General features: G+C 43.9%; 1 protein-coding gene across 1 annotated transcript; it reads left to right on the top strand.

Moving 5' to 3' along the window:
• Positions 1 to 11528, top strand: LOC125719354 (gonadotropin-releasing hormone II receptor-like). The gene is made up of 4 exons (XM_048994050.1): positions 1 to 334; positions 6164 to 6692; positions 8679 to 8880; positions 10945 to 11528. The coding sequence occupies exons 2-4, from the start codon at positions 6165 to 6167 to the stop codon at positions 11349 to 11351; spliced, it is 1137 nt and encodes a 378-aa protein (XP_048850007.1). The 5' UTR covers positions 1 to 334; position 6164; the 3' UTR covers positions 11352 to 11528.
• The last annotated feature ends 425 nt before the right edge of the window (positions 11529 to 11953 follow it).

Genomic DNA, 11953 nt, shown 5'->3' with positions numbered 1-11953 from the left:
CTCATTCACCGGAGCTTTTGCTGCACTAAAACGCAGGCAAACTGACACCCATCGGGGTAGTTTAACCCTCGAGAAACAAATGTCAGTGAAGAGTTTGGCAGAAAAGGCGAAAAACAGTGTAAAAAAATCTGATGTAGAGCCAACAGAGACTTGTTCGCTAATGGTTATTGTTACTGGGTAACCCTCGTGTGATCGTCAAGCGATTTTTATTTTTAATTTTTTTTTTTGGAATGGAAAATACATACACAGGAATGGACAACTGTTGACAAAATTAATAGCAAACATCAAATCCCTGGAGCTAACGGATTTCTTCAGGAGTTGAGGAATATAAGAGGTAAGAGTTAATTTGTCTTTACAATACTTAAGAAGTGTTTACTGGCATAAACTGTAACTTCAAACGTAAAGTGTCGCCCGTGTTTTTTCCGTCAATGCGGGGATTTCTCAAGTTGCATACACTGCAATCTAACTCTGATCAAATGCATTCAATACACTGACAAATGCATTTGGTTGCATATTGGCGTTTAAACTAGATGATACAACTATATATAATAAACACGTGATCCTTCTTAAGTAGTTTCGACCTAACAAGTATAATTGCTTTTAGAGATCTGGTTGTAACGGCGAATCTGGATTTCCTTTATCGGTGCTTTCGAAACATGCTTGTCATTCAACACGCACCTAACAAACGGATTAAGAAATGCATGTGTGGATGGATGAATGGTTGGATGGATGAGTGGATGAATGTGATTATAGGTGAATATTAACCAGCAAAACCACCAACAATGCAAAAGTTAAACTTGACAGACCTAATGTAAGATAATGAATTGATCTGGTCACTTCAGTGTAGGAAGTCACATATAATTGGGATAAAGGCACACGATGTAATAACACATTGGGTGTAAATATATGGAAAGATGCAGATTACTCTAGAATCATGACCACTTCTTTCAGAGCTATGTATCGGGATTTAGTAATATCCTAATATTGCGCACTCATGCTCAGATACTTCATTGATCGTTGTGCAAGCTCCCCCCCCCCCCAAAAATAAATAAATAAATAAATAAATAATAATCCAATTGCTACCTTCCTGGGCCTTAACTTCCACGACGTTTTTAGTTACCTTACTGTGTGAGAGTAGGGTGGCCTCTTTGAACTTCCAATAACAATTTTAACTTGAAACAATATGAACTGAATCAAAGACGATGGGAATTTGAAGCAAAATCTAGCAATATAAAATAGATAATGAGACATGGATAATTAGTTTACAGCCGCCGCCCCGACCTTTAGAGAGCTCTGTTCTTTTACAGATAATGTTCATTTAGCCTGACAACGGCATAGTTCAATTACAAGCTTTTAATCAGTTATCCCAGTCAGAGTCGCGGCAGTGCTGATGGGCTGCTACACATACAAGCTGTATGTCAAAAACCCAGAAACATCTGCCGTTAAAATAATAGAGGTTGTATGATACAACCGTCACCCAGCTATTTCCTGGATAAAAGAAAACACGAGAAGCAAACAAATGTCTGATATTTGTTTTTAGGCTATTTTAACGGGTATGCATGTATGTGTTCGTGTGTTTGCGTCTGCGTGAGTGCGCGTGTCTGTGTGTGTTTGTGAATGTGTGGGTTCATGTGTCTGTATGTGAGTCTTTGAGTTTCTCAGTGTACCTGCTCTGTAGCATTGCATTAATATGACCAAAATAATAAAAAAGAATAAACTGCTGACATGCCCTGGGTAAGCAGCTTAATGTAATATGATTAAAATCGGTGCAAACGAAACATTATAAGTACGTCTGTGGTTGCTAGCGCACAGAAATAACCAACCTGTCGAGTGAACAAGCCCAGTCTGACTCAGAGGTATTTATAAAAGGACTTTCATAGTTTTTCTGACAAAAGGGCTTACTTTCTCGCGATGATGCAGGCTATTGTACAGACACAGGCCATAGTTGCGAAAACAGTGAGTCTATCATAAAATTGGAGCAAAGGGGGTCAAGTTTTGTACCTTCTTCCCCAGCGCAGATTGCTGCGATTGTAATTGAATTATGACAATTAAATTGCATTCCCAGAAAACTGCTGGCAATCTGGTCTGATATGTGATAAGACAATGGCAGTTTCAAAAGACCAGCTCTCAGTGCCACGTGTATATTTTTACACGATGAAGGAGAAAACGTTGTCCATTTAATTGAACGTAATATGACATTCACAATAGTGTGACACGTAATTGCCACTCGCTGCGCGTAAAGGATGAAGTTCACTGGGGAGCAAGCGGAGAGCCATATGTGTCAGCGCTCAGCATGCCCCCGCGGATCTTACCCTTTCCGTAACCGGCAAAATGTGCTTACGCTGAACGTCAGACTTTCGCTTTCGTTAGTCAGGGGTTCCTAACCTGGGGTCCATCTTCCAAGAAAAATAGGGAGAAAAATATTTTTGTTCGGATTGCTTATCTATGTTATGTCATGCACTGTCTCAGTGCATGAGACAAACTTCAATAAAATATATTCATTGCAAATAAAATTAAGTTTATGTGCTTATGTGCACATTTTCAGGAGGGGGTCACTGACACAAAAAATGTGAAGAAGCACTGTGCTGGATCGAGCGGCACAGGAACATTGAAGTGTCTGCATGCAAGGGCATAGGAGAGAGTTTGATATGGTGGGGGGGGGGGATGGGAGCACAACTTAACAATTTCATAGCTGGGATCTATTTTTTGGGGAACAAATGCAGTCATCAGCCTGGGGTCCCTGTATTACCAGCCTGCAGAGGCCCCTGGACTCCCAGACACAACAGGAGACAAGACAGGACTGGAAACAGGACTCCACTACTTGGAGGGCAACCCACTCTAGACAGTATGAATTGCTCAGAACATGGTAGGCATCTTCTTAGGGTCCCCAGATTATGGGCCATCAGGGACCTCAGGACTCAAAAACATAACAGGGGACAGGACTGGACAGGACAAGACACGGGGTTGGGATCAGGACTCCACTGCCTGGAGAGCAACCCGTTCTAAGTGGAGGGAAGTGGAGCGAAGTGTGGAGGGCACAGGTCCATGGGGAGGGAAGAGCTGCAGTACTGGACACAGGAGAGCTTGGGACATAAGCAATGCAGGATTAGTCTCCTGGACTCAGGACCAGTGGGAACAGGGCTCCAAGACTTGTGAAGCAGCAGGAATAGGACTCCCACACTCAGGGACCAGCGGGAACAGGGCTCTCCTGAGTCAGGCTTCAGACTCAGGAAGAGCGCTGTGGGAATTTGAAACAGATCACGCTGCATCCCTTGGCTTGGAATTGAGCATTCTGCCACTGACAGTACCTATGAGGGCAAATGTTCAACTGGGAAGCCAGGACCTGAGCCTTATATATAAAGGGGAAAATGCAGGTGCCACAAATGATGGCAATTAGGGCAGGAAACTAGTAACACCCTGGGCAAACATTTTCGGTAGGCCTGACAGCCTGGCTGGGGAACACCCTGGATTGCAATGCAATGCATCACAGTCCACGTACACGCATAGTAATAACAGGGGTGCCAATTAGCCTAAGTGCCACACAGAAGGGAGGTGGGACTCAAACCCCAAAGCTGAGAACATGAGGCAGCAATGCCCCCCTCAGACCATCCACAAGCCTGAACAATAATCACCCTTATAATAAAAATGCCTTGTGGTACCTGCTCCCACATCTGTTCTGCTGAGTAATGTGTGTTTGTATCTATTGTAAGTCGTTCCCCTTTTAGAGGTTCATGTACGCATTCCTTGATGTATTTTCACACAAATGATTCTCGGTGCCTGTAAACAGCTCATCTGCTTCGCACCTCAATAGTCTGCTGTAACGCGTCACTTTGTACTTTTCACAGTAACCACCAACACTCCAGAGTAAATGTGCCTTTATTGGCTTTTCCAGCAGTGAACTTGAATTAATATATGAAAACAAAATATACAAAATTATTGCACAGACTGCTAATATTTATCACTTGTAAAATAGCTTGTGCTTTAAGACACAAGCAAGTACCATCTGCCTGAGGTCTTTTCTTGTGTTTTTTAATCTGGAGCTTTTTCATGATCATCACTGGAGAAAGGTCTTGTATGGGATGCTGAAGATTTAGTCCATTTATGGCCATTTTGTGGAGAGAAAAGGCACAGGCAGACAAAGGCAATTGTCCTGCTGGAGATTAGCATTTTGCTAAAACCAGCAGCCTTAATGACCACTGTAAACAACAGTGTACTGTAGAATACTGTACGTTGCAGTTTGATTTTTAAAATTCACTAGGGCCCATATATTTGTTGTCCCAGTATAATTATAAAATATTTGGCAGCAGAATGCGAGTAATCATTTTCAGATTTAAATAAATCTGAACAGTTTTTTTATGGCATCACATATTTTCCTATTAGTTAGAGGAGTCTTGAGTAATACCCACCCTATTTGCATGCTGTTTTCCCCGTGGCTTCATTACACACGTACTGTTCAGAAGAACTACTGCCTGAAATCCTCTTATTGCAGTCTCACTGCTTCCGCACTGATACATTCAGCTACTGAAATCATTTTGAGACTTCAGACCAGGGGATTACAAATGATACCACAGTTTGTATTGGCTTGGAATTTGTATATATAAAAGCGTAAGTGTATTTTTCAACGAATAGCTAAATTATATAATAGCAGGTATTATTATAGTGCTTTACTACTGAATAAGAAGACCACAGGCACGCCTTACACACCTATGCGCTCTTAAACCAACCGAACATCAGGCTGACAGCAAAACAGCTGGCGAATTCCCCCTTCAACAGGCTCCCTAGGTGGCCCCAGCCACCAGGTACAGGGGGTCAGGTTCAGGTACTGTCCCCCCAGAATCATACTTTGTCACACAGGGAAAACAACAACAAGGAACTATTTACAGTAGGAATATACCCTCCTTCTAGACCCGGGTGCTGCGTTACTTTTTCTAATTAGCCATTAGTGTTGACATCAACTTCAGCTAAACTGCTTATACAGATTTGGTATATAAATCATAACTCTGGGATGCCAGAAGACAGCTGCCGTAAGAATGGTTCACTGGGGACTTTTATTCGGAACAATGCATTTCTGTTTGCTAATTTCATTAGCCCATTGAACCTATGCAGAGAAGCACAGGTGGACTCATTGAGTAAAGGCCTGTTAAGTTAGAAACAGGCAAATGGATGCTTTCCTGCAGCATGTCATAGTGAGTGATGCACCTTCGGAAGCATCCAGAAGCGGGCTTTGGCTTTGCGAGTGGGTCAAAGTCAGGGACCAATGAGCTTTGGTACTGCCAGCCCCGCCCACGCCTTCTGGGAGAAGAATGCCGGGGACCAATGAGCTTTGGTACTGCCAGCCCCGCCCACACCTTCTCGGAGAAGAATGGCGGGGACCAATGAGCTTTGGTACTGCCAGCCCCGCCCACGCCTTCTGGGAGAAGAATGGCGGGAACCAATGAGCTTTGGTACTGCCAGCCCCGCCCACACCTTCTGGGAGAAGAATGGCGGGGACCAATGAGCTTTGGTACTGCCAGCCCCGCCCACACCTTCTGGGAGAAGAATGGCGGGGACCAATGAGCTTTGGTACTGCCAGCCCCGCCCACGCCTTCTGGGAGAACGCTGTCTCATCCCCGTCCCTGTCTGACGCACTATAAGGAGCTGGCTGCACAGCATTTCAGATCCATGTTATGGAATGGAAAGTTGCCTGGAGAGGCAAGGCCACGCAAAAAGTGACAGCTGCTTATGAATGTTCTATGAATGCAGTATAATGCATTATGAAGGTGTGAAACTTCTATGAATGCCTAATAAAGGCATGAAGGCGCAGTTCATGTAAAGCGTGACTGATTATTTTTAATCAGGAAAATATTTTTCTGTACTATTTTTCTGCTATAATTTCAAAAATATTTATTTAAAAAATATATTTTTTTCAAATCTTGGTATGCTGTTTTCCCAGTAATATGTCTAAACAGTGAAATGAAATGGGCACTGAATGTCCTTTTGTCACCACTAATTTAAAAATAATCAGAAAGATAAATTGTTATTTTGAAAAACTTGGCATGTTGGCTACTGTTGATACACACTAATAATCCATTAAATCACTGAAGTGGCACTAAATGCACTTTTACTGTCACGCCAGAGGAAATGCGGTGATTGAAAAACAAAGGCTGTTTTATTTCCTCCACAGAATGTCTGGGAATCTGTCCCTGTTTTTGGCGACGTCCCCAGAGCTGCCGGAAAACTCATCCTCCAACTCCTCCTTCGCACCTTGGTCCCCGGATTGGGCGGCCCCCACTTTCACCAGGGCGGCCCAGTTCCGAGTGGTGGCCACCCTGGTGCTCTTCGTGTTTGCGGCCGTCAGCAACCTATCGGTGCTGAGCAGCGTGGCGTGGGGGCGGGGCCGGAGACTGGCCTCCCATCTGCGGCCCCTCATCATGAGCCTGGCGGTAGCCGACCTCATGATGACCTTCATCGTGATGCCACTGGACGCTGTGTGGAACGTGACCGTGCAGTGGTACGGCGGTGACGCTCTCTGCAAGCTGCTCTGCTTCCTCAAGCTCTTCGCCATGCACTCGTCGGCCTTCATCCTCGTAGTCATCAGCCTCGACCGGCGCCACGCCATCCTCCACCCCCTCGACTCCTTCAACGCCAGCCGCAGGAACAAGAAGATGTTGCTCCTGGCCTGGTCCCTCAGCCTGCTTTTGGCCTCCCCACAGGTAGGTGGAACATTGAGAGTGTGGTGGCTGCTGATTGGCTTATTGTATGTTCTGAAAAGGTAAACAACTGGATTGGCACTTACAGGACCCAATCAGGTGACAGAGAAATCAGTGGGAGAGGTTATCCTACTGAATGACAGGTGTTAAATCCATCTTGAGAAGGTCAACTCCAGCCTACTATGACCTTCCAAAAGCAAATCTCATCCCCTATTCTCTAGCCTAGCATCTCCTGCACCTTGACATTTTGTGAGTGCTTGCTTTTTTTCTCAGCAGACATACGTGCTGTCAGGCCGTCTCAGAGCCGGGATCTCGCCCCACGCAGCTACGCCTGCCCGCACACACACAGGCTCTAGCTGTCAGTGCAGGAGACCCCAGGGTCCTCTGGGGCAATGTAGCATATGCAGGATACAGGAGTCTAGCTCATTAAAATAAGCTATGTCTGCAGTGGAGGCCCACGGAGCACGGAGGAAGAGGGGGATTGCCCATCCGTGGTTTTATTTAAGATGAAAAAAATTAACAAACACCAAGACATTCGTTTAAATGCCAAATGCAAATAGTAACTCCTGGTTGTTTTGTTGGGTATGTATAAGTTAATAATATGCATCACTTCCCCAGGAAGCCTGGTGTGAACATTCAAGGTGACTTCCAAAGCAGCAGAGTCAGCCAACTAATAATACAGACACTGAAGAAAATGGATGGTACATGGATCAGAGATCGATTATCAGTTACAGGGTGATAACTGTTCTGGGGGGAGGGGGGCATACGTTTGGTGAAATTTATAGCTGTTTGTCTGTGAATCACGTTTCCTTTTTTCTTTGTTTAATTATGTTTAACTTGCAATCCATTGGCATTAAACTAAAAAGTGACAGGGGCCATTAAATAGGGAATTCCCACACGCCACGTGATATTTAAAATGTACGGATCCCCCTGATGTGCTATCATCAGGTACAGACCGTGATGTTCTAACCCCAAAGACAAACAGCCTTTTCTTTTATTCCCCGTTATTGATTTGTCAGGGGTGGACAGTATGTGTTTCAGCGATGCGCTAAGTCACAGACAAAGGAACCCTTTGTATTTAAATGGTGATAAAAATCGACCCTCCGTATCAATGGGATATTATTTTAATTTATAGCCATTTATGTCATTGTGTCTTTCTGACGAAATCTAAAATTATATTGTGAGAAAGTAGCATCTCCGTGAGTGTGGCTGCGGAGAAAAAAGCAAGCAGCACACCTACCTAATGAAAGATTTAATTATGCTATTCTCTACATTTTAGAATAATTATACGCACATACAAATTATAAATGAGTATCAAAAACAAAAACCTACTTATGTTTCTTGGGGGCAGGGTCAGCTCTGTGGGTTGAGGCTCAGAAGGCTGCCGGTTTAAATCCCTGGGTCAGTAGAGTGACATCAACATTGGGCCCCAATTATTCAGGGACTGGTTAACCCTACTGTCTCCTCTACGCCTGTTTTATGAGGTGGCCTCCTGAGATGCTTTTCCAGCTGTCTTGAAGGAGGTCCCGCATAAATGCTGAGCTCTCATTGGCCACTTTTCCTTCCCTCTCAAACTCCTCCAAAACCACCTCTTATTGGTTTAGGTCAGGTGCCCTGGTCATGTGATGTAAGACTCTTCTTTTGCGGACCCAAACTTTTGACTGGTGGGGATCCTGATGAAGATGGTCTCCCATCCAGGGTGTCCCCTGCCTTGTGCTCTATGCTGCCTGGGCCAGGCTCAGGCCCGATGTGACCCAGAACCAGAGCTAACGACACGCAGAAAATGGATGATAAAAATCGATCATATCAGTACTAATCGAAACGTGTATTTATGTTACAAAGGAAGCGTGAATGTGTGTCGTCCTATGACAGCTTAGATCTTTCACAGACCAGCACCAGTGTTCATACTGTGTATGTGATTTCTCACCTGAGCACTGCGGGTGATTCGGAGCCAACTGCATGCTACCTTTTCTCTTGTCAACACCACAGCTCTTCATCTTCCGTGCCATCAAGGCCGAAGATGTGGACTTCATCCAGTGCGTGACCCACGGGAGCTTCCGGCACCGCTGGCAGGAGACGGCCTACAATATGTTCCACTTTGTCACGCTCTACGTCGTCCCCCTGCTGGTCATGAGCGGATGTTACACCCGCATCCTCATTGAGATCAACCGGCAGATGCTAAAAAGCAGAGGTACCTATTTCTCTTAGTTAATTGAGAAAGAAATAGTCCCATCACATTTACGGGGTGATAATAGTGTAAAATGTACTATCCCTCAGCTGATTTAAAATTATAAAGAGAAGTAACCTCCAAAGTAAAGCAACCACCAATCTAAAGTATCTTATGAGACTTCTGGGCTACTATCAGATGCCATGCATAGATTCCATGTGCTCACATTGTACAAGTGGTGTGAACCCAAACTAAGGAATTCTATCATTTGGCCTCTTACTGACTTACTAAAGGCTGTCTAAGCGTCATTCCAGTATCCCATAAACAATCCTATTTGTTTCAGTTCTATTGGGAGAGCCGTGGCATATGGGACATCCCAAAGGTACAAACAATATTACTGTACCCCCAATTGTACAAAAATATTCCTCATAGTCCATTTCTTTACCTTAAAAGGTACATTCGCGTACAGTAATTGGGTACAATTTGCAGACCCTTGAGGGTACAGCCCTAGTGACTAGCTAAGGTGCAAATTGGTACTCTTTTTTTTCTGACAGTGTATAGTACAGACTACAGTTCACCTATACCATGCCAAGAAATATATCTTGCACCGAAGCATAGTTGCCAGAACCTTTCACCATTTGCCAAAGAGACACGGATCTGCAAACGCCTTCACACAAAGAACGAAGAGTCATTAATTGCCAAATTAAAAATCCAACTGCTGTGTGGAAGCACCACCTACCAACTGACTAGTGATCTTAATAGCTAAGGGATATTAGCCTTAGTGGCTGAGTCATTGTTGTGGAGAACCAGGGCTTCATCCTTCTCTCAGGCAGCCCCTAGCAGAATCGCTGAGGTATTCTAGAAAGTATATACAGTGGTACCTTGGAACAGGAACTCATTCCCGAAGGCTGGTCGATTCGCCATTTGGTCGAGGTCCAAGTTGCATTTCCCCATAAGAAATAATGTAAGTAAGTAAGTAAGTTAGTAGAGCTTTATCGTCATCCCAAACAATACACAATAGAGTATACAGTGAGACGAAATATTGTTCTCCTAAACCAACACAAACAACACACCAGACAGATCACAATGAGGGTGAGAGTGGCAGTAATTTTTACACTACACCTATATACATATAAATATCGCAATGTGATTGAATGTGCACATATACAGGGTGAGTAAGTTATGTTGTGCAAATTAGGCAAGTTGTGCAAGAGTGCAATACATGTGTAAAGGGCCAGGTGTGCATAGATGTGGACATGTTCATGATGGCAGCCATAACGGGATCAGAATGAATAAATGAATTATGTAAATGAATTTAATCAGTTCCAGACCCCCCAAATAATTGCTTATTTAAACTTATCTACCTACTTGACTAATGAAAAAAACACATTGAAAATCGATATAAAATAATACACAAATTAAAAAAATCACACATTCAAAAGCAATAAACATGTAACAAATGGCAATTTATCAGCACTTTACCTGTATTGAAGTGTGCTGATGGCATACTGGACGTGGTAGGTGGGGGGGGGGGGGGGTACGCATCCCAGTCCATACAAGCTTTAGCAGGTTGGTTTTGTTTTGCGCTGTTCTGAGTCTTCGGTCGAGCTGTGGCTAGATTTTTCCCAACTGAGCCATCAAGGTCTAAATTGGTAGAGTCGAATGCATCTCGACCCATACAAGTTTTAGCAGGAACGGTCGAGTTCCAAGATTTCAGTCAAGGTACAAGACAAAGAACATTCGACAGACCCGCTCAACGTCCAACCTGGTCAAGCTGAGAGCCATTCGGGTTCCAAGGTTCTAGTGTACAGGAAAATATACTGCATAAATTAATGACATAGGAATTACAGCAAATACACCATCAGCTTTCAGCTATGAGAACAGATTAGTTATCAACATTGTTAAATGTGATAAGAGAGTCGTAGGCAAAACTTAAGTAAAGAAACCGAGGAGGCATCAGTGTCTGAAGCTTCATGTAAAGGTCATTATCTCCTAAAGATAAAGATGTATATGTTCTTCATGTAAAGGTCACTATTCTTAAAGATAGAGATGTAAATGTTCTTCATGTAAAGGTCACTATCTCCTTAGGGACAGAGCCATGCTTGAGACGTAGCGGCACAGACATGATCCCCAAGGCACGGATGAAGACTCTTAAAATGACCATCGTCATTGTGGTGTCCTTTGTGATCTGCTGGACTCCCTACTACCTGTTAGGCATCTGGTACTGGTTCCAGCCAGAGATGCTGCGCGTGACGCCTGAGTATATCCACCACTTCCTGTTTGTGTTCGGAAACTTCAACACCTGCTGTGACCCCGTCATCTATGGTCTGTACACTCCTTCTTTCCGTGCCGACCTGGCTGCCTGCTGGTGTCGTCGGTCCCGGAACTCCTCCCCAAGATCGCTGGAGCACCTTTCAGCCCGAAGGGGGGCTGCCAGCGGCGAAGCGGAGTCTGATATCCCCAGTGGTGACCAGCACAGTAGCATTCAGCAGTAGGGATCGACAACTACGAGAGTCCTTCACTGTCATGTCATGCCGTCCCTGTGGATGCAGATTCTGAGTCTCTATTCATAGAAACTTCCATAACTCGGTATCATAGGATTATGATTCACTTCCCGTGCCATGAAAAAGGATGATATACATATTTCTTGGATGGAAACGCATAGTTTCAATATCACTCATGATTCTGGAATGGAATTTTACTTCATTTCTGTGATTAAGCATTCTGAAACTGTGGTTCGCTGACTGCTTGTTACGTGTTGGTGAATATAATATGTCCTTCGCTGGAAGCTCAATACAGTGCAGATCTCGTTGTCATTTGTGCTTCACGCCTTCTTCCATTATCATCAATATAAAGTAATAAACCTTAAGCAGTTATTCAAAAGTTTTGTTATTTGCTCACAGAGAGCCTACGAACAGAAGTGCACTTGTAAATGAATGAGCATTAGGTTCGGTAAATTATAACACAAAGTAAATGAATAAATCATGAGGCATGTTAAAAACAAAAAAAAACCCATCAAGTATTCAGAGAATACAGGGTTCGCCCTGCCTGTCACTGTGCCAAGAGAGCAGGGAATCCCTTATCATGCTCCTGACAA

Source organism: Brienomyrus brachyistius, chromosome 23 (assembly GCF_023856365.1).
Source record: "Brienomyrus brachyistius isolate T26 chromosome 23, BBRACH_0.4, whole genome shotgun sequence".
NCBI lineage: Eukaryota > Metazoa > Chordata > Actinopteri > Osteoglossiformes > Mormyridae > Brienomyrus > Brienomyrus brachyistius.
The sequence above is the reverse complement of the archived record's forward strand: the minus strand, read 5'-3'. Positions and strand labels throughout refer to the sequence as shown.

What these genes read in the sequence shown, in the direction of transcription:
- LOC125719354 (XM_048994050.1), top strand. Translation starts at nt 6,165, where the DNA reads ATGTCTGGGAATCTGTCCCTGTTTTTGGCGACGTCCCCAGAGCTGCCG. An exon ending in TGCTTTTGGCCTCCCCACAG is followed by an intron (nt 6,693 to 8,678) that starts GTAGGTGGAACA and finishes TCAACACCACAG; the next exon opens with CTCTTCATCTTCCGTGCCAT. An exon ending in GCAGATGCTAAAAAGCAGAG is followed by an intron (nt 8,881 to 10,944) that starts GTACCTATTTCT and finishes CTATCTCCTTAG; the next exon opens with GGACAGAGCCATGCTTGAGA.